Source organism: Cydia strobilella, chromosome Z, assembly GCF_947568885.1.
Source record: "Cydia strobilella chromosome Z, ilCydStro3.1, whole genome shotgun sequence".
NCBI lineage: Eukaryota > Metazoa > Arthropoda > Insecta > Lepidoptera > Tortricidae > Cydia > Cydia strobilella.
Genome location: NC_086068.1, coordinates 50,335,727 through 50,363,304, shown reverse-complemented (window position 1 = coordinate 50,363,304; position 27,578 = coordinate 50,335,727). Strand labels below are relative to the sequence as shown.

Sequence of the window (27,578 nt, the reverse complement as noted above, 5' to 3'; positions counted from 1 at the left end):
TATGGGCTCGAATGTGGCTGGCCAGGCCGAACTTGGTCTTAAAGACTCTATTGCAGGTGCTACAATAGAGTTGGCCAGACGCGTTATACGTATACGCGTACGAGGGCTTCGGTCTCTCTTTACGTTGTTGGCGTTTGACATCTAAGGTATTGAGGCGGTTTTCTTCAAATAATTTGATGTGGTTAAAGATGGTCGACCGCCAAGATGACCTGTCTGTAGCAAGCTCCTCCCAACGCTCAGGATCGATGTTGCAAGCGCTCAGGTGTCGTTTGAGCACGTCCTTATAACGCAGATGCTGACCGCCGTGCTTCCGCTTGCCTTCCACCAATTCAGAGTAGAATACGGTTTTGGGCAAGCGGCGGTCATCCATACGGAAGACATGCCCACACCACCTTAGCTGTCGCTGCATTAGTAGAGCCTCCATACCATAGAGCCCGGAACGACGCATGACCTCAGAATTTGGAACTCGGTCTTCCCATTTGATTCTGAGTATATGTCTTAGACACCTTAGGTGATATGTGTCTAGCTTTTTTATATCGGATTTGTAGAGGCACCATGTCTCTGAGCCGTACAAAAGGACCGGGATGATTAGCGCCTTGTAGACGTTAATCTTCGTCTCTAGCTTAAGTACATGGGACTTCCAAACCCGGTCAGCGAGTCGTCCGAAATTGGCAGTGGCGTTAGCGATGCGGAATGGTATCTCCGAAGCCAAGGTGTTGTCATGCCGGATAGTACTTCCAAGGTATTTAAAACGTGATACCTCATCCAGTGGTTTCTCATCTAGATAAAGCGATGCTGGATCAGCTTCGCTACCTCTTGGTGGTTGCTTGAGGATTTGAGTCTTGGAAGCACTTATGACGAGTCCAAACCGCTGACAAGAAAAATGTAAAGCGTCAACGTAGCTTCGAAGATCCGCCATGCTATCGGACATAAGGCATACGTCGTCAGCGTAAAGAATCTCCATTATAGAGACTCTTCGCACCTTGGACCTCGCTTTGAACCTCGAGATGTCGAACACACTTCTCCCAGTCCTTACGTTAAGCTGGATTTCGTTGCTGCATCACCTGAGTGCATCTGTCATGACTGCTGAAAAGTATATGGCAAAGAGTGTGGGTGCCAGAACACATCCTTGCTTAACTCCACTCGAAATCTGGATCTCCTCAGAAAGTTCGCTATCATGTTGAACCTGTGCCTTCATTCCAACGTAAAATTGACGAATCAGGTTGACGAACTTCTTTGGATAGCCAGATTTTTGAAGAACAAGCCAGAGGGCCTCACGTGGAACTCTATCAAATGCTTTTTCTAAATCCACAAAGCACATGTAGAGAGGCCGTTGTTGTTCCAGGCTTTTTTCTTGGAGTTGCCTTACGACAGCGATGGCGTCAATGGTTCCTCTGCCAGGACGGAATCCACACTGACTCTCTGGGAGGTGTCGTTCAGCTACTTGGCTTAGGCGTGCGTTAATGATGTGCGCCAGAATTTTACCGGCACTGGAAAGAAGCGATATGCCACGGTAAGAGCTGCAATCGGAGACATCTCCCTTCCCTTTGTACAACTTACAAATTACCGCATCCTTCCAGTCATGGGGCACTTTTTCAGTATTCCACACTCTTAAAACGAGTTGGTAAAGCCTATTGACAATGGTGACAATTTGTACAATTCAGCTGGAAGTTGGTCCATTCCGGGAGTCTTTAGGTTTTTGAGACGCTTTATTGCCGCTACGTATTCTTCAAAGGTTGGTGGGTCATCTAGTTGATGACAGACCGGAAGCTCTAAGAGCATATTTATATAGGACAGATTAGCACTGAGCGCAGAGGGGTTCAAAACATCGTTAAAATGTTCTGCCCATCGCTTCAATATGGTATTTTTATCCGTAACTCGGTTTTGTCTGTCTTTTGAGTACATTGGCGCAGTTTTCTTGACCCGAGGACCGAAAATGGCCTGTATACCCTCGAAGAACTTCCCAGTCTGGTGAGTATCAGCGCAGTGCTGTAGTTCGTCAGCTTTCTCTTTCCACCATTTGTCCTTGAGTTCGCGGATCTTGGCCCTAAGGTTGTGTTGAGCTTCCTTTTTGCTACGCGTATCCACCGATTTTGAGTTCATTTCACGTCTGTGCCTTTCCACAAGAACTTTTATGCTGTCATCAGCTGCGTCAAACCAATCTTGGTGTCTTTTTTCTGGTTTACCTATGGTCTCCAGAGCACAGGCGTGAAGATTTTCCACTAAGCATCGCCACTCATCGTCGGTGGTGGGGAATTCAGCCGGCAGAGTGCGCTCAGCAAATGCTGAATCCAACGTACTACGCAAATTTGGTGCGGTGATAAGTTTAGAAAACGCAATTTTTTGAGGGATTTTGTGGGAGGCTCGCCGTGGAGCTTTAAGTTTTAGTTGCATCCTCGATCTAATGAGACGATGGTCAGTCCAGCCCAGCGCCCCACGCAGCGCCCTCGTTATGAGAACGTCACCCAGGTCTTTACAGTGGACGATGACGTAATCGAGCAGATGCCAATGCTTAGACCGAGGATGCATCCACGAGGTCTTATATTTATCGGCAAGACGAAAGAATGTGTTCGTGATGCCAAGGTCAAATTCGGCACACAACGAAAAGAGTCTGGATCCATTGTCGTTACACCTTCCCACGCCATGTTTACCAAGAACACCGTTCCAAAGATCATGGTCGGTGCCAACACGAGCATTGAAATCTCCCAACAAAATGATCTTATCATGTCTTGGGACACCTACCAGAATTTGGCGAAGCTGTTGATAAAAGGCCTCCTTACCCTCATCCGGTGACGGTAGAGTAGGCGCATAGGCACTGATTAGGTGTATACATTTGTTTTGTCCGATTGGCAGGCGCAGAGTGATGAGGCGGTCATTGACACCCTTCGGTAGGTCACTCAGATCTCTGACCAAACCATTTCGAATGGCAAAGCCCACGCCATTACCCGCCCGCTCACCGGCAGGACGTCCAGTAGCCTTTTAATAATGAGGTCGCGAGCGTGCGTCACCGGTAATATTTGAAGAGAAGGGGCAGCATCAAAAAATATGGTGGTTAATTATACAAAATGATGTATAAGAACAGTTTCAGCACATGTTGTAGATTGTTTAAGTACCAAAATTACGTTGAAATTAAGTCGATTCTATCTAATAATTCTTAGAGAAATTGTCACTTGTTTTGATGTAATTTCTGGAGAAAATTGATTGTGTCAAACTTTCATTTACACTACTTCAAAGTCATAATAATAAAAATGTAGTCTGTAAAAGGTCGAGTACAGGATATATGTAATACAAAATTACTATTTTTAATATATGCCTGCCTTTAATAACTGCCTTTTAATATATATAGTCCTCCTCATCGGTTTCGATGACGGCGACCTCAGCAATTATGGATTACGCCTATTATGGGCTCGAATGTGGCTGGCCAGGCCGAACTTGGTCTTAAAGACTCTATTGCAGGTGCTACAATCCCGGGATTAATTCAGAGAGTTTCGGTATTAATACCGGTATTTCGAGAGGTCCGGTATTTGGAAGCCCTACTGTGGGCCCTAGCTGGCGTATATATGCCATACGATTAAATAATAAATTAAAACAATTAGAAAGGGTAAACTTTTTAGATATAATGGATGTACAGTCGCCATCAGATATATCGGAGCGCCCGAGGTGCTCAAAAATATCTGAACACGCACTCTAACGCCCTGACAATAGAGGCGTGTTCAGATATTTGTGAGCATCTCGGCCGCTCCGATCTATCTGATGGCGACTGTACTCAAAGGATAATTTGTACTTAATAATGAATTTAAGAATTTATTTAATTTTCAAACTTACATTTTAATTTTCTAAGTAATTGAGATAATAATTAGCAACTTTTGAATTTCTATGTCTATTTTATTCTTAATCTATGTTACGCTAATTTATTCGACTTGGTGTGTTTGTATTGTGTACGTCAAATTATGATGTTCTTTATTTTTATTTTTTAAATTTAATATGTATGTGTTGTGTATATGGACAGTTGTGTCTGAAATAAACGTATTCGTTCATTCATTCATATCATAATTATTTTACATCCTAAATCTTGCACTATCTGTTATATGTACTGAAGGCACTTTCTTGCGGGATTGCTTCTCAAAAATCTTTGATTGCCATTTGTAGGTTTTTTTCAGATTTGTCTGAAGGAAGGTTGTTAAAATTTAAATGACTGCGAAACCCAAAATTATGCACGTCTCGACATGTACTAAGCCGGTTTTTATTCCGTACCTTTCACTTTCGTCAGCCATGCGAGACGATCGACAGATATGCCCTGAATCGACTGTGATGCGGGCCCAAGGTAATCTACCTGATGCTACGACAGAAGTCATCAAGATACATCACGATTCTCTAATGAAAAGATTGTAGCGTTCAAACATACATTTGCATGGCCAACATTATGCGACCAACCCACAGTAATAGAGGAAACATGCGACGGCACTGATCGCCGGTAACGGTTTTTGCTGATGTTGTTGTATTATTATTCAATGTGGTCAGTCGCTTTTACTACCGTATGATCAATTTTATCTCAACTCAGCAGACGGGGGAGGACACTAGTAACTGATAGAATGACATCTGTATATGCAATCCCTTGTGATTATGTGAACTTTCTGAACTGAAACTATAGAAATGTGTTGAGAATGTAATTTTGAATTGGATTAGTCTACATTCATTTTCGTCGTTCGCTTAACTGTCCAAGGGTAAAGTTGCATTTAGTAACTGGGGTAAGATAACTCTGTCTGCTACCTCTCCACGCTTAAACCGCTGAACCGATTTAGATGAAATTTGGTATGGAGATAGTTTGAGTCCTGGGGAAGGACATAGGATAGTATTTATCCCTTTCGTAGTCTGCGTTAATCATATCTCGGTTGTTATTCTCTATAGGTCGCATTTCTTAACCGATTCTTGTGAAAATTTGTGAGTAGATTCTGCCGATTCGTTGGATTTTTAAAATTGGGGAGCCATGGGGGTGTTGGAGTCTACAGCTCTCAGAGTTACTAGTTACTGAAGCGTCGTTAGTTAAAGAGAGTCAGACAACAACTCAACACTATTATTATCGTATGGCTTCATTAGAGAAAAATATAAATATATATTTACAAAGGTAATACATATTAACATTATGTGTACTTCTATAGTTTAAGATGCCAGGGAATGGCTATCAAACTTAGATCTTAAACTATAGACGTACCTCAACACTGTTTAATAAATTCATCTGGGTAAGCTATGGATATTAGGTTATATCGAGAAAGTTGCCTACATTACGTTTTTACCGAATGCATAATTTTACCGACAACGGTTTATAATAACCCGCCCTTAGAAAAGCAAACTCAACCGGTGATAAGCCCATTCTATTCTGTCAAGTAGCAGGCGACCGAGCGACACCGGCACTGCATATACGATATAGGTATTTTTGATGGGAATGGAAGCCGGGCCGCAGGCAGCACGTACCAAACTAGCCAAGCGAGCGCGGTCCCGTTACAGCCCCGCTCGGTCTGAGCTGTATCTAAATACACTATAGTACAATCGGATTAAGTCTAACCTCGAAATCCTTCCAAAGTTATGAAATTTGGTATGTATGTTAATTAAAGGTCTCTTTTTCATGTCCACACTATTTGATATTTGGGGACCTCGAGGAATCGCAGCCATCTTGGAAAATGTGTACCATCCTGGAGAAATTTGCGTTTTACTCTAAATATACGTTCTCTGAAAATATGGTGTAAGTCAACATTAAAGTTTATTAAATTCTACACAAAACAGTCCTAGATATCTTTGCGGAAAAAATACATCTTGTTATAGAAAATAATAGCTGAATCCAGATTTAGTGCTTATACCTTATACCCTTTCAGGGTATATTCTCTTAATATGAAACTTGGAGGAATATGAAATCCTCTTTTGTCTATACATTTGTACACGTTCTACCCCAATATCAACATTTTACCCGACTGGTAAAATGTTGATATTGGGGTTGTGAAGGTCAAGAGGAATCTACCGATATGTCATTTAAAAAAATCCGTCCAGTATCCTGAGCTAGTGTACTGATTTTTAGTATTTAAACCCATAACCCTACTTTCTGTTTAAGTCGCAGTCGAGTAAAATGTTGATATTGGGGTAGAACGTCTACAAATGTATAGACAAAAGAGGATTTCATATTCCTCCAAGTTTCATATTAAGAGAATATACCCTGAAAGGGTATAAGGTATAAGCACTAAATCTGGATTCAGCTATTATTTTCTATAACAAGATGTATTTTTTCCGCAAAGATATCTAGGACTGTTTTGTGTAGAATTTAATAAACTTTAATGTTGACTTACACCATATTTTCAGAGAACGTATATTTAGAGTAAAACGCAAATTTCTCCAGGATGGTAGACATTTTCCAAGATGGCTGCGATTCCTCGATGTCCCCAAATGTCAAATAGTGTGGACATGAAAAAGAGACCTTTAATTAACATAAATACCAAATTTCATAACTTTGGAAGGATTTCGAGGTGAGCCCTAATCCGGTTGTACTACTAGCACTATGAATCGATCTAACCATCTCGCCCATTATCCAACATCGCAGTCTCGACCAACAATACTGTGTTTGTACCTTATAATATAATTGAATTCATACGGTATTTAAAAAGTTTAAATGAGTTGTATATAATACCTTAAGGCCTGCTGATGCTGTTAAACCCTCCATCCATACCTTGATTGAGAAATGTTCAACCCTGAGTTTGATTGTTCTGAATCTCAAGGACAAATATACCTACAAAATTGTACTTGGTGTGTAATAATACACTAATGTTTTGAATACATGTGTTGTTTGAAATACTAATGCCCAAAATAGTTCCCTCCAAATTTGTAACCGATCCCAATGGAAACTTGAATCAATAAAAACGAACGAAGACAGACTCTTATCAATCTTATTATAGTCAATATTTCTTAATATCAGGGAGACCAAGCTTTGCTCGGGAAACATAAAAACTCAAAAATAAGCGTTTTATTAAACATATTAATAACGGGTCACTCGCGTATTTTAAGTCGAAATATATATTAATATGTTTAATATGTCTGTGTCTCACGGAAGTTTTGTTATTAAAATAAGCTTTTCCTAGAGATAAGACCTATTTAGCTAGATCGATTTTTCGCCCCCGATAACTCCCATATAGCAAATTTCATCGAAATCGTTAGAGCCGTTTCAGAGATCCTCGTAATATATAAATATCCAATATCTGGGAGACCGAGCTTTGCTCGGAAAACATACCTATAAAGACTAAAAATGCGCGTTTTCCCAGAGATAAGACCTAGCTAGTTCGATTTTTCGCCCCGGAAAACCCCTATAAAGCAAATTTCATCGAAATCGTTAGAGCCGTTTCCGAGATCCCCGAAATACCGGTGTTCACGAGGAACCCGAAAGATTTCAACCACGCTTTTTCGAGGCTAAAAGAAGGAAAAATTACGGTCAATTTAGCAAAAAAAAATTTTTTGTTTTGTTTTTTCGTACATAAAAAGTAAATGTTAAAAGCATTGTTGATGGCGATGTTGCCACTATGGGACGTAGTCTAAAAAACGTTTTTACTGTTACATAGTGCAAAATTTGCAGTATGAAACTGTAAAAACGTTTTTTTTTAATTGGAACTAGGAACTCTGAAACTAGGCGAATTACAGAAAAGTTTATACGACATTTTTAACTTGAAATATGGTCAGAAATACGCTGTTTAAATTATTCGCTTTCCTCATGTTTTTTGTTTCCTCGTTTAAAGGTATATATCCATCCAGGTATATAGGCATATATCGGTAGATATCCATCTAAACTTACAACTTCAGGTAAAACATTATTTGTAAAAAACGGTTACCGTTGTACCTAACGTAACTTATCACAAGGAATTGCTGCAAGCATAATAGAAATAGTTTTGTATGTTGACACCATTGACACAACGCGATAGACGAGATCATTATCATTTTCAACCTGATGTGGTCGCGCCTTGATGAGAACTCATACCTAATACTGTTTAGGATGTTACCTAAACCATTGAAGAAACAGCAAATAGTACAGTCGATTGCGCCGCACGGGCGAGTGAAGCGAGAGAACGTTGGCCGCGATCACGTTCAGGGCGTCATCCGTGACTGATGCTGCGATGCCTGTGGTTGGCTCTGCACACCGCACACCGATGATTTTAGTCCCGTAACTTTATATATTTTTGCATAGTTAATAAGTGTAATAACCTAACTTCATCAATTTATAAACTGTTAACTATAATATACTACGGCACATATTTAACCGGGCAGGGCAAATGTAAATGAAATAACGGAATTTAGCGTCTAAAACACGATAAAAACTATTTTTCTTTCCAAAAAATTATAAAACACATCATTATCAAGTAACCAAAATCCAAGTTTACTAGTAATTTTAAAATTTATTGATATGTATAAAGATTCAGTAACATACTACTCTCCACTTTAATGGTAGCCGCTTAAAGCTCTTTCTACCCTCCGCTGTAGAGCCTTGGTTATATGAGATCTTGGTGATGTTGTGTAACCTCTAAAATAGTAACCGATTTTTTTTGCATAACCAATTCGAGAAAGAAAAATTCGAGCAGTCACATCGAAGCAAAAATCGAAAATTCGAAAAAATAAAACACCCTTAGAGAGCGCCACTAGCACATACTGAGGTTACTGAGAGCCTCTACTGTGAAACACAGAAATCGAAATTTCGTTATCTGCCTCTCTATCACTTGCATATTGAAGCGATAGAGAAGCAGATAACGAAGTTTTGATTTTTGCGTTTCGCAGTAGGCTCTCTGTAAACAAAGCTCGATGCATCAATGGCATAATGAAAACTTCTCAAAAAAACCGGCCAAGTGCGAGTCGGACTCGCGCACGAAGGGTTCCGTACCATTACGGAAAAAACAGCAAAAAAAATCACGTTTGTTGTATGGGAGCCCCATTTAAATATTTATATTATTCTGTTTTTAGTATTTGTTGTTATAGCGGCAACAGAAATACATCATCTGTGAAAATTTCAACTGTCTAGCTATCACGGTTCATGAGATACAGCCTGGTGACAGACAGACAGACGGACAGCGGAGTCTTAGTAATAGGGTCCCGTTTTTACCCTTTGGGTACGGAACCCTAAAAACTGTTTAAGGCATAATATGTATACATAAGTTACTCTATGGTTTACAATATGTGCTAGTGCTGCACTCTGGCGGCTGAACATTGCAATAATAGGTACCCCCTATTGGATACAACCATAGAGTAACTTATACTAGAGCGGTACTTTCATAGTGAATTTTGTAACCCCAGTAAATTCACTGCCATCTGTCGACACACTTTAAAACTAAAAATGAAAATTTATAAAAATACGATAAAATGTATTTAAATATGGATAAATGATTTTTTTATTTGCATTAATTATTTTTATGATTTTGACCCATGTTCTTTCACTGATATGCGTTAAAATTGTTAAATAACAAACGAAACCGTCAACGCCATCTATGTATATGACAGTAGGCCAAAGCTAGTAGCGCCCTCTGATCGAGAATCAAATTTTCTTGATTTTCGAGGCACGTTTTTTCCTTAGACTGTATCCATCTATTACGGAGTTATATCTATCTTTGATACAACGCAACTGGCTTATGTAATGAGCTCTTAAAGGGTTGCCACAATAAATAATGTCAAGAAGACTGACAGAAACGAGCGACAGCGACAGAAACAATCAAGAATCCCTAAAAATGTGTAGGTATATTAAAGAGATTTTGTCTAAGTATCCTCGTCTCGTAAGTGTCTCGTATCTATGTGTTACCTCTTTACGTTTAAACCGCTAAAACTATTTATAGTTATGTATAACTAAAAATAATAGTGAGTGAAACCGTACTGATCTAAACATTTTGAAATATGTCTCACGATAGGATAGTTTAATTTCGATTGTAAACAGTATTAGTCCCTGTTATAATTAATGCCTGCATTATTATTATTATTGTAAAGTATGTCACGTAGATGCAGTTTTCTTACTTGATTCAATGCATGTGGTGTTTACCTTTAAGTAATTGTTACGCTAAGCGATAATAGTTCGTTTGTAGTTATACTTAACAAAGTGTAAACAATTGTTGGTGAACCAATAAATATTTAAAAAAAAAGGCAAGAATTTAATATGGAGGTATCGGTATTTGAGTGTCGGATCTAGTAATTATTATAAGCACGAAATAATTTGTTCTAAAATTATAAATATATTAGCATATCGAATGTAAATGATGATGCGTGCATAACGTCGCATACGTAATAACTTCGCGTCTCCGCGGCACCGCCGCAGGAATTTCTAATTCGAATAGCCCAATCGACGTGACTACCCTGTACATATTTTTCTCGCCATGGCCTCTCGTACTAATTGATGGGATAATGCCGATAATGGATCGATAGGTATATGAAAATTTACTCTACACACAAATGATACCATACACTAAAGAAAATATGCCACCATTGCCACCTCGCTGAGTTTTTCAGCATGATAACGACCCCAAACACAAAACCAATCATGTAAAGGCTTTTTTAAAGCGTGAAAAAATTTAGGTTTTTGAGTGGCCTAGTCAAGGTACTGATCTTAATGCTATTGAGCTTTAAAAGAAAGCGTTGGATCGTCCAGTCAGGTGTAGAAATAATTCTAACAAGGGGTTTTTTTCCCAGGACTTCAGTCAGAATGGGCGAACATACTATATGATCATAATTATACAGAAGTTAGGGGACTCTATGCCGTACCTACTGCTGTGAGGAAGGCCAGAAGATATGCCATTAAATATTAATGAAATGGACCTGATTTTGTCTACCTACTTATGGCGTTCTTCATAAACGCGTTACTATCCTGAATTAGCTATGAATAGTTTATCTTTATCTGTCGTTTTTACTTAGGTATGTATTTGTGGGATAAAACATAATTTAACTAAATCAGGCCCGTAAAGTTTTATGAATGACGTCATCAAATGCCTGGCGCCTTATTACAAAGAATGCAAATTGCCATTTTCACATTCATAGAAATTAATTATATGTTTTATATTTACTTCATGAATACTACGTAAAATAATTCAAAGTATAATTAAAATATGTAATTCAATTATTTGAGTTTACATTCGTCTCATAACTCATGAACCCACTCAAGTATATAGGTAGTTGTTTACAAGTTGCCTTCGGTTATTTAACTACCTATCTAGTGATTGCTTTTACGTTCTCTGAGCTCACCTCTAAGCATAGTTGCGCAACAGTACTGTAAACAACAAGTGTGCACTGGCCTCAACCTTTCTACAGAGTTTCTTATTGATTACACTCGCACCTAACGTAGTTTTTCAAATAATATATTACAAGAAATATAAGCTTTTTAAAATGGACATTTTGTCTTTGCTTAGCTTAACTTGTACCAATAAAAGTATGTATTTTAATTTATGCCATTTATTTTAAGTTGAGACCCTGAATTAGAATTACTTACGTGAGAACACGTGAGTACGAATTGCTATACGCCGATTACGGCCAATTACATGAGCCAAATTATTGCTATTGAGAGGATTTTCGACCTTCATTCGAACGGAACGAAACACTTGCATGAGAAGATTCAAAGGGCCTTCATTGATTCGTTTCCTTTTCTACGACAGACAGTAAATCATTGCGAGCAGACCTCTGTTATTTTTTGTTGTTATTCATTATTTGGGTCTAATGCCCTATATAGTAAAATTACCTAATATGAAAATATATTTTTTGATGATTACTATATTTACCAAATGTTAAGTATATGTGCCATTTTCAACCAAAAGGGTACTTATTGTCGCTTGTCAGTAAGGCGCTATTTCCATATAGCTTCAATTAGAAATCAACCTTATCGACAACCGACAATGTGATACTTTTTGATTGAAAACGTCACAATTATTAAAACGGGCCACTGACTCATTCATTTACTCGAGTCTTGGTAATGTTCTCGTTATGGAGTAAAACATGGCGACCAATATCGGCTAAAATAAACGTGAGTGACTCGTTTTAATATGTGTAATAAATATGTGTCTTACGGAAGTTTTATTATTAAGTCTTTTTGATTGTCATTTACTCTGTTCTTTTGGATATAGTTTTTGGGTTTCTATTGTTTGTGGTTTTGATTACACGGCGGTTAGAACAACAGGAAGTCTGAATTTTTTCGAAGAATTTAAGTTAGACCATCGTGGCTTGATCATGTTCCTTACAAAAGAAGAAGTGAACCCGTTCGACACAAAAAATAGGTTGGATGCTGTGTACGAGGACTCCTCTCCATCGTTTTCTACCGTCAAAGAATGGGGTTAGCAGTTTCGTTTAGGACAGGAGTCTATTAATGACGAACCTCGCTCCGGTCGACCGGTTGCGGCAGTTGCGAAGTTATGAGTGATCGAAGACTTAAAACCATATAAATAGCTGCAAGGACAAGGCTTTGGAAAACTTCAGTTCTTAAGATTCTTCATGAACATCTTCATATGAATAATGTTAGTGATAAGTGGGTGCTTAAACTTCTTTCAAGCTTACAGCGAAGTGATCGAAAAGCTTGCTCTTAGGAAGATTTAGACGCCTATTAAAAACACGGAAACAGTTTTCTGGAGTCAATTGTTACGGGGGACGAAACAATGGTTTTTTCGAAGGAGAGACGCTGTCATGGTGAAAAGCCGCCTCGGAAGGCCAAGGTAACGCAATCCACTAAAAAGATCATGGCTACCATGTTCTGTGATTGTCACGGAATACTGTTGATAGACATAAAAGAAAGTAATACCATGGTAACTGGCAGCTACAACACTACCCTTAAAGAACAGTTACGAGAGATGATCAAGCACAAACTTCCGGGAAAACTTAGCAGAGGCGTGCGCCTTTACTACAATGCGCCCATTTAAACTGCTTAAATTACCAAGGCCGCTGTTGCAAAGTGTGGCTTCGAGGAAATTCGCCACCCAGCGTTTAATTTTCCGTACCCGAAGAATTACAATCGGAACTCTAATACTAAGCTTATGTTGTCTGTCTGTGCGTCTGTCATAGTCATAGGTAGACTTTTTTATATATTACTAGCTTTTGCCCGCGACTTTGTCTGCGTGGAGTTAGTAATTTGGATAGCTTATTTGTTTATCCAATCTGCATTTTATCGATTCCCCATACAAACTTCCACCCCCCCTCCCCCCTTTTCACCCCCTTAAAGTATGACTTCTGGGATGAAAACTACCCTATGCCCTTCCCCAGGCCGGAACTCAAACTATCTTTATACCAAATTTTAACTAATCGGTTTAGCGGTTTAAGCGTGAAGAGGTAACAGACAGACAGGCAGACACACTTTCGCATTTATAATATTAGTCTGGATATAGGCCAAGCAATAAGAAGGTATAGAGGCAAATGCTTGTAATGGAACACAATTTTTGACTCCGTGACTTTGTTTGGACTAGTTAGGAGCTGAACATATCAAAAGGACAGCGAGCCAGGCGCAAATTTCGTCAGTTATCGCCTCCCGGGCGAAAACTCGTATAGCGGTTAACTGCTATGTATGATGAACCCTCGTGAACGTCAGCTGCCGCTCGGCAACGCGTAACACGGTCTTTCCACCGCGATACAACCGGCTGTCGATTTGTTTTATTAACAATAGCATCTAAACTATCATCTGACAAAGTATCAAACGGGAGGCGATGACGCCGATGACTGAAAAGAATTTTCCGTTTTACATGTTTATGTGACCAGCTGACGGTCTTTCCACATACAATCGGCTGACGATTTTGTTTATTCACAATAGCATCTAAACTATCATCTGACAAAGTATCAAACGGGAGGCGATGACAAAAAAATAAATATAGTCTTTGTTTGCTGCCATTCCCCAACCCACCAACGGAGCGGCAGCTGACGTTCACGAGGGTTCATCAAACATAGCCGTTAACCACTATACAAGTTTTCGCCCGGGAGGCGATTGGTCATGGAAATCTGTTCCTGGCCCGCGGTCTTAAAAGTCCCTGGCCGTAGCTTCTGAGCTGGGGGGTAGAGGGGGGTAAGAAGGTCCCATTTTTCGGTTTTTCACTTATATCTTGGAAGCTTTGCATCTTAGCGACATGACACAAGTTTATTTAGTCAAGTTTTTCGATATTTTGAATAGTTTTCGGGATATCCTCCCTTGAAAGTTTGTTTGGGGCTCTCAATTTTATCTTGACTTCTACATCAGTGAAGCTACTAGGCCATGTTTGGTATCGTTTTCGTATAAATCGGGAGTGCCAGATTTATTTATGGTATCACATTGACACAATTCCGAAGCTGAACCGACTTCGTTGAAATTTGGTATAGAGATATTTTAAGTCCCGAGACAGGACTAGGGCTTCCAAATACCGGACCTTTCGCAATACCGGTATTAATACCGGTATTGGCAACTTCAATACCGGGATCCCGGAACCCGGTATTTTTTGAAAAAAAATAGGAACCAAGTAAATTTGAAGTAAAAATACCAAATTTTAATCAAATTCTTCTTTATTTTGCATGCGTGTTACAACTTATAGTATTATTAACAATGATATCACTTAATAATAAGCCTCTTTTTCTCGCTATTGATTAGTTCCTGCACTTGCAGCTCAAGCGAATACAGAAACATTTTTAGTATAAAAGGTTCAATGATTTTCTAACATAAATAAAGTAGCACTTACAGTGCATTGTGTAAAAGACACATCTTCTAAACATTCGCTAAATCGTTGTACTAAAATTTACTTAAAATATAATAATTTAATTTGTTTAAGTTAATTTTTAAGGTAATTGTACAATTGAAATGCAAAATAAAATAAATTTAAAAATTAGTAAATAATTATCAATTTCCCCACTTGTAATGTAATACAAATCAGTCTACAACTCGCAACGCGCACATTTAAACAAAAATTCAAAATTCAAGTTCTAAGACTAAGACCCATAACGGTTATGTGTTTTTTTTTTTTATATATTCAAACATTAAACAGTCTTATAAATCTTACAATAAAATTTAAAATCAAACGTTATCGAATTATCTATTGTACCTACTTAAGTATTTAAATTTAAATAAATAAACCCATTTGGTATATTTCTCCCTTCGGAAGAAACATGACATGAGTTATAAACCATTTCGTTTTCGTTTCCTTATCGAGTATATCTAATAAACAAATAATATATGAATACTTACATTGTTGTGAGATTCACATAAACCACAGCCGGCGCGGAACTGTAACTACAGAGCTTATAGCTTACGTAGACATCACTTCAAGTTACAAGCAGAAGCACCGAGAACCGACTGCCTACACCGTTACCGCTCCACGTCGCGTGCGCAAGACAGAGAATGCTGTCTAATTGTAAAACGAAAGGAAGACGCAAGATCTATGCGCGCAAAGCTTTGTGGTGATGCCGAATTTTAACGTTTCGATGGGTAGTTAGTTTGTTTTGCAAATTTTGTTAGTTAATAAAAATACCGGGATCCCGGTATTTCAAAATTAAATACCGGTATTGAAATCTACCATAAAAAAGGCGGTATCCCGGGATCCCGGTATTGGAAGCCCTAGACAGGACATAAGATAGTTTTTATTTTAATTTTATATTTAAGTTTTGAAATGGATGGGGTGTGGGGGAATTCAGCTTCTTCGCCGAAACTGAATTCCTGAGGTTCATACTGTTTAAGTGTAGGCTTGAAGTCATGTTTGGTATCATTTTCAACTAAATCAAACATGTAGATCATCCCAAATTTAATTTAAATCGATTCAGCGGTTATTGATTGTCCATACAAAACCTACCTAAAAGACCTAAAAGAAGCTCGTTTAAATAAGGACGTAGCGCAAGACCGCGCTAGATGGCAATTGAGGACAAGGAAGGCCGACCCCAAGTAAATGGGAACAGGTCTAGCGGGAAGAAGAAGATTCATTGTCCATACAAACTTCCACCCCACTTTTCATACTCTCTAAAGATGATTTTGGTCATAAAAACTATCCTATGTCCTGTCCCGGGATAAACTATCTCTATACCAAATTTCAACGAAGTCGGTTCAGCGGCTTAAGCGTTAGGAATTTAAAATAAAACCGGCCAAGTGCGAGTCGGACTCGCGCACCGAGGGTTCCGTACTTTTTAGTATTTGTTGTTATAGCGGCAACAGAAATACATCATCTGTGAAAATTTCAACTGTCTAGCTATCACGGTTCATGAGATATAGCCTGGTGACAGACGGACAGCGGAGTCTTAGTAATAGGGTCCCGTTTTTAACCTTTGGGTACGGAACCCTAAAAAAACACTAGTATACTTCACGACTACAAGTCAGTTGCGAACATAGCTAGCCGATTGAATTTACAAACATTATAAATGTTGCGAAAACAAAATTTATGTAAATATGTTAATATGAAAAGAAGGAAGCTAGCTCGATTAAAGGGTTTCATGCTGAGATAAATACATGTATGTGGATCCCGTTAGTCTAGGTATCAAGATCGGGTCTAGTTATTGGAAAGTGAGTTGCCTGGAGCGTAGCCGGCGCAGCGGGCGGCGCGCGGAGAGGCGGGGCGCGTGTACTGGCGTGACCCTTTGCTAACGCAACGCAGCGCAGGCGGGAGGAAAGCCTCTGTCGGCTGCTAAGGGAAACTTGATTAGGATAAAGGAAGCTCACTTGACTTTCCACATCTAAAATGCAGTCTTAAACTTGCTGAACCTGTATAGTATAATAGGCGAGTTAATACCGACAATGTAACCCTTTAGTTTGCAATAAAAGTTCAATCCAGGTCATCCTGAGGTTATTTTTCCGATTTTAAGAAGATACACTTCGGCCGCTTTTCCATACAAACGTAGTCCCCATTTTCCTTTCTGGATATTGACATGGAAAATATTACATATTTTGATGTACATATTAACCATAGCTATTCTCTATGTTTGACTTTTTTAGATTTTTTTATTTGTGTAAAAATTAGGAGCGAAAAGTAATTGTCAAAAAAATAATTTTTGAGACTTTTATTGTTGACTGTACTTCTTCTCATTTGCATGTCTATCGAGTACTTCTTGAAATCTTTCTAATGAAATGAGCCTAAGCTGTGTTTGTGTGCTTCCATCGAGGGAGGTACCTTTGATTACCTTCCGACTGCATCATCAGATCATCTCCATGTGAGCATATCATTGCATTGTCACCGGAATTACGATAGACTCCAAATTTCAACTGAATCAGATACCGGGAAGTCGTTCAAATTTTAGTTACATAATTTGAAGCACCATATGCAAAGGTACATATGCAGTGAAGCTAAATAAAAGTGTGTATAAAAACAGATTTCATACAAATTTTTAAATGCTCCTAACTCTTACAATAATTAAAGATTCCAAAAAAATCTGACATAGCTGTGGTTGATATACCACAAACTGTGTCAAAATGAGTATATTTGTATAAAAAGGCGATTTCGCGCGGCCTTGGTGTATCCTCTTAAGAACTCGGGATGATAGATATCTAATAATACTAAGGAAAAATTATTAGGATAGTACGATGACTTAATAACGTGGTGTGGTAACTATTAAATTAGTATAGGTATTAATACTTGTTGAAAGTTTATTGGGATTTAAATGTTACTGTTACTACATTTGATCAAGTTTATAAGTAAAGATATAAGCACTAATACTTATAGGCACTAATATGGTGAAATAGTACGTCAGTCACCATTCAATCTTCATTAGATTTTGAGCCGGTTTTAGGTGATGAGGCCAAATAAAATAAAATAAACCGGCCAAGTGCGAGTCAGACTCGCGCACGTAGAGTTCCCCACTTAAATACGTATTTTATTCTGATTTTAGTATTTGTTGTTATAGCGGCAACAAAATTACATCATCTGTAAAAATTTCAACTGTCTAGCTATCACGGTTCATGAGATACAGCCTGATGACAGACGGACGGACGGACAAACAACAAAGTCTTAGTACTAGGGTCCCATTTTTACCCTTTGGGTACGGAACCCTAAAAAAAGGAGCAAAAATGGAATTAGGAGGGGGCATTCAAATTATTTAGGTACTTATCTCTTAGATATTTCTACGGCAATGTAAGACAAATTATACGTAATATCCTGGTCCTACCAATATTGGAACTTCAAGTAAGTAAAGTTGTCGTGACTTGCAATTCTTTTCTTTATTTAGTCTTTCATCGTTGTAGCCACGAAGTGACCGTTGAAAGTAGGTCGGTCGAACATTTAACTTTAGTACCTACTTGAGAATTATTATAATCACTACAAATTACAATCACGAAAAGATTTTGAATAATATTACATTATTGCAGAGGCCGGGAAATGGCAATTCGTGGATGAGTTTTGATTTTGTCGGTTAATGCGAAGCAGAGTCTGTCAATCAGAGATTTGTCTGAAAGAGCCCACTGACTATCAGTCCGCCGGATAATATGCCTGTCAGTTAGAACAAATATTTGACAGTTTCGAACTGACAGGCTGATATCCTCCGGCAAACTAATAGTCAGTGGGCCCCTTTAGATCGACTCATTTGAAGGAATAATAAATAAATATTATAGGACATTCTTACACAGATTGACTAAGTCCCACGGTAAACCCAAGGAGGCTTGTGTTATGGGTACTCAGACAACGAAATATATAAATACTTAAATACATAGAAAACATCCATGACTCAGGAACAAATACGAGTATCTGTGCTCATCACACAAATAAATGCCCAGGGTCACTACCCACTAGGCCAGACAGGTCGTCAAAGGAAGGAAGGGTCGTCGGAGGATTGCGAGTCATCAATGAATCTTTACTTTACAGTTAATTCTTCCTTCGTTATTGTATTTCGTACACATCTGACATCACTTATTAAGTTATGTGTACGAAACACAAGTCATGTATTTAAAGAAATGTAGTTTGTATTAATCAATAGGCTAGATGACTAGAATCGATCAGTTTGTTTTTAGGAACAGATGTCTATATGGGACCGATCCATTACATTAAAGCAATACAAAAGCGAGAAATGAAAGTCAAAGTCTTACTTCACTCACGAAACGCTCCTAACAAAACGATAAGTGAACGTGACGTCACGTTGAAGTATGGACAATACAAGAAAAATTGCATTTTTGTCGGTGAAATATTGCGTTTAGTTTATTGTATATAGTTGCTACACAATTTTTTTTTTGATAAAATGTAAGGAAACGAATGGTACCCTTACTTCTTCCCTTTTTGGAAGTTAAAATAAAACTTTCAGGTCCTGTATTTTTGGATTATTTCCATATATTATTTTAATGTCCGCATTATTGTGATAAATTGCTCATTTGCTATCTATTGTACTAGATTTTGTTATAAAATTCAACATGGGTCATCTCTATTATAGTCGACTAGGTAAAAATAAATTATAAAGAACTATTTGTACACAATCATTTTCTCTGATTACAACAATTTAATCAAATAAAATGATTAGGTTAGGTTAGGAAGGACTGATCGAACAGAATTCAGTCCAAGTAGCTATGTAGCCCTGGCACTATCCGCTAATGGGCAAATGACACAGATTTTCAGCACACTTCTGCTGTGCTGTCACTTTGACCGTCTATATACCTATGTAAATGTAGGTATGTGGGACTTACGTCTCGGAAGTTCTTACTTCCCGTTGCCTGTATTCGCTACGTGACATTTCAAATAAAGGATGTTTAATATTATTTTTAATAACGACGTGCCGTTTTCTCTACAAAATCAATACTGGAATCGGGAATTCCGAGTCCTTACTCTAGAAATTCAGTTCTGAGAGATTTCTCTGATCCCTTCTAATATGTTTTTTTTGTTTAATTATTATTTTATGTGCCATTTTCAACCAAAAGAGTACTTATTGTCGGTTGCCAATGAGGCGCTATTTCCATATAGCTTCAATTTAAAATCGACAACCGACAATATGTTACCTTTTGGTTGAAAACGTCACATATTATAAATGCGATAGTAACTCTGTCTGTAGCCTCCTCGCGCTTAAACCGCTGAATCGATTTAGATGAAATTTGGCATGGAGATAGTTTGAGTCCTGGAACGGACATAGAATAGTTTTATCCAGGAAATTATCCTTTAAAGGGGGGAGAAATTTCCTTTGGACTTAGTTATCCTTCGCAGACGAAGTCGGGGGCTATTGCTTATTACGTAATAATTATCAGTTCTAATAAATGTCAGGATGGTAGCGAGTGGGGATCCGTAAGCTCTGCCTACTTCTTGGGAAAACAAGATATAAGTATAATACTCTGATGATATTAACCCTTAAATGCATAGTGTAAGATGCAGCCTACACAACAAAAACATCTAATTTTATACATAATTAGATAAAATATATTTGTTCCTATATCTATATTATTACAATAGTAAAACTAATCCAGTTTCCGATTTTTTACTTAAATTTACACAGTATTTTAATTAATAAAAATTACATTCGTTTTAAGAGCCCGTAGTCGATTTGAAAACGCGCGAAGATACGACTTTTACACAGTAACCGAACGCCGGCCGCTGCTTGAAATAACGCGACCGCCTAAACAATATTGATACTTTCGCAACATTATGCGTCACTCTATAACTTTAATTAGGTTAAAATAAAACTTTCGGTAAATTTGATATAATCGTTTATTACTCTTAACAATTTACCTATGTATTCATATAATACATACAAATTATATAGCATGATGATAATGATTTGCACTAAGGCAATATCTTATATATACCTATATATAATCATCTTACTCGCGTTATCCCAGCCTTTTTGCCACGGCTCATGGAAGTCTGCTGGGGTCCGCTTGGCAACTAATCCCAAGAATTGGCGTAGGCACTAGTTTTTACGAAAGCGACTGCCATCTGACTTTCCAACGTTCCAACCCAGAGGGGAAACTAGCCTTTTGTTGAAATTTGGTATACAGATAGTTTGAATCCCGGGGAAGGACATAGAATACTTTTTATTCAAGAACTCACCCTTTAAGGGGGTGGAAATTTGTATGAGGAATCAATAAACGCTGAACCGATTAAGATGAAATGAGGTATGGACATAGTTTGAGTCCTGGAGAAGGACATAGGATAGGTTTTACCCCAGAAACGGGGGGGGGGGGGGAATGGAAATTTGTATGGGATCCAATAAAACCGATTTGGATGGAATTTGATATTATGGAGATAGTCTTAATCGTTGGGAAGGGTGTATAATAATTTTTATTTCCAAAGTCATCCTCTTCTCTTCTCCACTCTTCTAACACTCGCTCAACGTGTTGTTGGTTGTACGATGAATACTGCACAAGACCTGGAACACCTGGAGTGCTTCTGGGTGCAAAGGGTCAGGGGTAACACTCGCTCAACGTGCCGCTGGTAGAGTATGATGGGGAAAACTCAAGACCTGGAACACCTGAAGTGCTGCTGGGTGCAAAGGGTCAGGGGTAACACTCGCTCAACATGCCGCTGGTAGTGTGTAGCATACGATGGATACAGCTCAAGACCTGGAACACCTGGAATGCTTCTGGGTGCAAAGAGTCAGGGGTAACACTCGCTCAACGTGCTGCTGGTAGTGTATGATAGGGAAAGCTCCAGACCTGGAACACCTGGAGTGCTGCTGGGTACAAAGGGTCAGGGGTAACGGGTAACACTCGCTCAACGTGCCGCTGGTAGTGTATGATGGGGAAAGCTCCAGATCTGAAACACCTGGAGTGCTGCTGAGTGCAAAGGGTCAAGGGCAAAGGGTGGGTAACAGTCGCTCAACGTGTTGTGGGTAGTGTATGACGGAGACAGCTCAAAACCTGGAACACCTGGAGTGCTGCTGGACGCATCGGATCAGGGGTAAAACTCTTTTAATCTGAAGTTGGTAGAGTATGCTGTAGGCAGGTTAAGTTCTTCAAGACCTGGAACACCTGGAGGGCTGCCAGATGAAGCAGGCACCTGACCAGAGCTACCACACGTTTAACATGCAGTAGGTACTGGGGGTTAAAAGGGGGTGGAAGTTCTGATAACAATAAATGAACCTGAGTTCCACTAAGTACAGCCAGGGTTCATCATCAGCTCTATCTTGGGTACTGCTCTCCCATTTGCTCATCAAGACGTGTCAGAAGACCAAAACAGCGTGTGCCTATATTGCACCAAACCTGAGTTCCACTAGGTACAGCAAGAGTTCAGCATCAGCTCTATCTTGGGTACTGCTCTCCCAAGTGTTCATCAAGACGTGTCGGAGGACCAAAACAGCGTGTGCCTATGTTGCACGAAACCTGAGTTCCACTAGGTACAGCCAGGGTTCAGCATCAGCTCCATCTTGGGTACTGCTCTCCTAATGGCTCATCAAGACGTGTCGGAAGACCAAAACAGCGTGTGCCTATGTTGCACGAAACCTGAGTTCCACTAGGTACAGCCAGGGTTCAGCATCAGCTCCATCTTGGGTACTGCTCTCCTAATTGCTCATCAAGACGTGTCGGAAGACCAAAACAGCGTGTGCCTATGTTGCACCAAACCTGCGTTCCACTAGGTACAGCCAGGGTTCAGCATCAGCTCCATCTTGGGTACTGCTCTCCTAATTGCTCATCAAGACGTGTCGAATAACCAAAACAGCGTGTGCCTATGTTGCACGAAACCTGATTTCCACTAGGTACAGCCAGGGTTCAGCATCAGCTCCATCTTGGGTACTGCTCTCCTAATTGCTCATCAAGACGTGTCGGAAGACCAAAACAGCGTGTGCCTATGTTGCACCAAACCTGCGTTCCACTAGGTACAGCCAGGGTTCAGCATCAGCTCCATCTTGGGTACTGCTCTCCTAATTGCTCATCAAGACGTGTCGAATAACTAAAACAGCGTGTGCCTATGTTGCACGAAACCTGATTTCCACTAGGTACAGCCAGGGTTCAGCATCAGCTCCATCTTGGGTACTGCTCTCCTAATTGCTCATCAAGACGTGTCGGAAGACCAAAACAGCGTGTGCCTATGTTGCACCAAACCTGCGTTCCATTAGGTACAGCCAGGGTTCAGCATCAGCTCTATCTTGGGTACTGCTCTCCCAAGTGCTCATCAAGACGTGTCGGAAGACCAAAACAGCGTGTGCCTATGTTGCACGAAACCTGATTTCCACTAGGTACAGCCAGGGTTCAGCATCAGCTCCATCTTGGGTACTGCTCTCCTAATTGCTCATCAAGACAGACCAAAACAGCGTGTGCCTATGTTGCACTAAACCTGCGTTCCACTAGGTACAGCCAGGGTTCAGCATCAGCCCAGCTCTATGTATACTAAAACCTTCTCCAGAATGTAACAAACACTTTTCTAAAAACCGCATCAAAATCGGTTCAGCCAAATGCGAGATAATCGCGAACTAACATACATACATATACATACAAACATACGGGTCAAACTGAGAACCTCCTTTTTTTTGAAGGCGGTTAATAAACAAGTACTTACAACCCAAGGATTAAAGTTTCTGGTCGCAGTTTACACGCACACAGTACAGCCAAACACGCAAACAAATATAACTTTTTACACGGCGAGCGACGCACACAATGATAAATAACTTCGTCGTCGTCGATGCAACGTGCGGAGCCGATCAACAAACGTCCTGCCTCTACCAGCTCCCGCGGGGGACTGAGGCCGCGGGCGCGTGTCACCGATGTTATACCAGTAAAAGGGGAAGTTTTAAAAAAATCGTCAGAAAATAAAAGTTGCAATTTAAATAAAATGAAGTACAGCAACAGTTTAAGTAAACATTGCAGATTATTTGAGTATGCAATCTACGTCGAAAATAAGTAGATTTTCGGAGAAATTGTCACTTGTTTTGAGGTCATTTCTGGAGAAAATTGAATTCGTTTAATTTTCATTTCCTCGAACTTTAAGTCATATAACAACAATGTAATCTGATAAACCTAGAGTACAGAATATGTGTAATACAAATTTACCATTTTTAGCAGTCCAAACTTTACGAAATTTACAAATAAGAGCATCAAAGTCAGTGCTTTACACGCGTTTACCTAAACGTCCATCAGAAAAAAATTCATTACTAATTTAGTAAGCCTTTTTTCAAAAAAATGATCTGATAAACCTAGAGATAAGAAGTCGTGCTAATAGAAACCAGTACTTGTTATTTCAATTAGGTAACAAAAGGTGTACAATTTCACAGAATAAATCTATCAACTTTACATTTTTGCGACTAAAATCGTAACCGGGCTCTTAAGACGAAATATCGGAAAACTTGGAAAAATCCAGAATTTGGTGATTTTTAGTATGTGATTTTGAACGTTTTTTTCGGAGTTTGTAATTATTTTATATTTAAAAACTTTATCATAGGTATATCACAAATAGTGTACCTTTCTGATGGTAGTCAAATTTTTCATATATCTTTTACTGAAAATTATATTTATACATACATATGAATTAGCCTATGCAACTTCTAACACTGATTTCGCAGTGAAAATCGAGGTTATAATTTTTTTTACAATTTTTCCTATAATCTGCAAACAATTACTACTACAAGTAACTGCTTAGCATCAGGCGGGCCGTATGCTTGATTGCCACCGACGTGGTATAAAAAAAATACGCAACACATATATTTATCTCAGGCAAAAAGACAAAAACATGCATTTAAGGGTTAAAATTAAAAGTGTCTCGACAACGATCAAGTAGGTACTAAAGTTTCGGATATTTTCTGATATACATGCATGTAAAAAAAACCTGTATCTGCTAAGTACATATTATGATCCAAATATTTCTGGAAGTTTATAGTACCTAGTTATAGAAATAAACAGTAACATTAAATTATCATGAAGAGTTCAGGCACTAAACACTGGAACCAAAATTATCGCCTCCTTCTTAATCATAAAACTTAACAAGCTTTCAAGCTTGACCGAATAGTCTTTGTTATCTTATGTCAAACGGTACTATTAGTATTGGGATGAGAATTGTTCATTTCGGCGAGCAACGAGCATGTGTCGTCGGCCAGGTCGACGACGGACAGCATCTGGGTAGCCGGCTTGCGGCTGGGAGGCGGCCGGGAGACGCGCGGCGGACGCAACACTTTCACTATCGCGCGGTGCGACAACGTTGGCGCGGACGGCGCAGTGCCACCGCGCCTTCTCCGCTGCTGGCCGCACCGATCGACTCTCGCGCAACATCATTACTGCGCGGCACCTAACTTCCGAGCACGATTGACACCGGTGTCATTTCTGTGCTTCGCGCATCATCCACTATCTATCTAATTGGTCTATTCGATATCGAAGACGTTATGAAAATCGTGCACCAATTATCCTGATCATCTCTAGTCTAAATTTATCAGTGATTAATCGTCATCGTGTTTATATTACTTCTTTGAAAACATATGATCGCTAGTACGAGTGAAACTGCGAACTGTTGTTAATTGTCGACCCGGCCTCTTATGGACTCAACAAATATAGTATACATTTAATCATATAAGGTGTTGTTGTGTAAGCGGCGTATGACTGAGAATTCAAAGCGATGTTCAAAACCAGATGGTGGTCTCATAGAGAAAGTCGTAAATTCCAATATTGAAGTGAAAATATTGATTGAAAACGGATTTTGGTAATTTCGTTTTAATGTTATAACGAACGCTGCGATAAGTACACTTGTTTGTTGTGTAGTGAGTGTACGTTACCCAGTTTCCGCCATAATAACAAACAGGCCTTCAAACATTAGTACTAGTATTTGCAAGTCTAAATTCGGCCAGGGTTCATTTACGGACGTCTCATTTGTAGTGTCAAGGTTGGTGTTGCTGGACAGAGCTGTCGCCGAGACGACGCGATGCGCACGAGGTGCTCTGCTCGCAGCTCTCTGTAAATAAATAATGATCTAATTGTACATATATGCTATTTCTGGCTCTGACTGATACGTCCAAGATACCGATTTGTACCTACTGTCATGTAAACAATCTCACATGATTTTCTCAGGTAATACGTAAATGAAATGATTGAGACAGATTTACTTCTAGAATTAAGAAAAAGCTTCGTAGAAAGAAGTATAATACTTTCGATTTCTATACATCGAACAGGTATCTGTTTGGTTGAAAGAAATCATTCGTTTCTATGGAAATATGCGCAGTTGCGCACACTTTGCGAAGAATAACTGGATTTGAACCAGACGCGAGAGTAAAATACATAATTTCCACATCAATATATATTTGAAAGTTAATCATGTCTTCAATAGCCTGACATCGGTAACAGTTGTTTACTGACTGAACTTGAATAATAATGAAGATCGGTTATTGAATAAGTTAACATGCCTCATTACGATGAAAGTTTTATTTACGATGATAATCAAAATCAGCGGAGAAATAAAAGGAGTTACAGAGTTTATAAAAACGGAATAAATCCCTTTTTGGAACCCAGCGAAGTACTACATGTCCTAGAAGAAAGAGGATCATCAGTTATAAAACGAAATATCAGAAATATTAAACAGCGTGGCAATCGTTTTAAACCTGATATTCATCAGAGCAAACGTACAGGAAATATCGAAATATCAGTAGATCCATGCCCACGTTTCACTTGCTATGACAAAAAAAAATACTACGACTTTCAAAACAACAACGTCTTAGCGCTCACTACATGCAAAAGTTTTGATAATTTAACATTGACCCAAGTTAGAAGCAATGGCGGCAAGGAAAAGAACATCAGAAACGGGATTAGTCTGCAAAATTTGGTGGACGAAGAGAATATACAGCATTATGTTTCACCGAGAGAAGAGTCCTTCTCAGATACAAAACGGGGCGAGACAAGAAATTCATACTCTGTCGTTGATGGACGACGTCATCCCTCGCATCGAAGAGTCTCCCGCGGAACTGCGGCACCTGGTGTCGGCATCTATCGGCAAATAAACATCGAAGGAACAGCTCGAAAAGTAACTCGGGGTATAATGATTCACCTTTTTAATATATAAATAAAATATTATTTAAAACGAATAAGTCGCGTTCACTCTTGCTTTCATCAGAGCGTTACTTAAACAATGTATTTGTGGTTGATCGTATTATTATTAATATTATGTCTGTCCAGCCATGTCTATGTGACACGATTTCATCAAAACTGACACAATAACCTGTTTTTACGTGACTACTGTGGAGACTCGTAACATGATAGCATATTTCATTGTTGCATATATCCTAGATACGTACATATATCGGTTGTATCGATATTGTTATCGAACGCCCAGTTCTAATAGGCGGAAGCTAACGCAAGAACTCCGCATTTTTTCATTAAAATTAAATAAAAATAACGGCCCAAATGGCCAATTAAAAATCAAAATTCGCGGGCGGGTCAAATGGATTCAAATGGCCTATAGATCAATCGTACCGATTTTAATGCTTTTAACACAATTTGCAGAGTTTTTTCTTTTGGCGTACCGCTAGCACTAATACCTACCTACTTATAGTCGTAAGAAGGACGGCCTGTATGCATTAGTAAGACATTTTTACCTATATTTTATGCAATATTATATTCTGCATTAAAATAAAACAACTCAACTGGAAATGATAAACTGTCGCTTTAAAAAGTACATCTCATATAACTTAAAATGGTGTAGAGCAGGGTTTCTTATACTTATTATACTTACCACGACCCCCCTCTACTTTTTCAAGTTATTTCTCAAAACTTTTTACCTGGAAGTGAGCGTACGAGC

The 27,578-nt window shown here is 39.0% G+C and overlaps 1 protein-coding gene across 5 annotated transcripts in view; it reads left to right on the top strand.

The window, feature by feature from the left end:
• The window catches only part of LOC134753941 (guanine nucleotide-releasing factor 2), a 90,759-nt gene that overhangs the window by 5,019 nt on the left and 58,162 nt on the right, over positions 1-27,578 (top strand). For 2 of the 5 annotated variants that reach the window (XM_063689932.1, XM_063689928.1), the window contains exon 1: positions 25,932-26,814. The exons of 1 other annotated variant lie outside the window; for it this stretch is intronic. In XM_063689932.1, coding sequence (XP_063546002.1) covers positions 26,187-26,814 — 628 coding nt within the window. In that variant the 5' untranslated portion in view covers positions 25,932-26,186. Of the gene's footprint in view, positions 1-25,931; positions 26,815-27,578 lie in introns of those variants that run through there. 2 more of the 5 variants (XM_063689929.1, XM_063689930.1) reach the window with 2 other exon arrangements.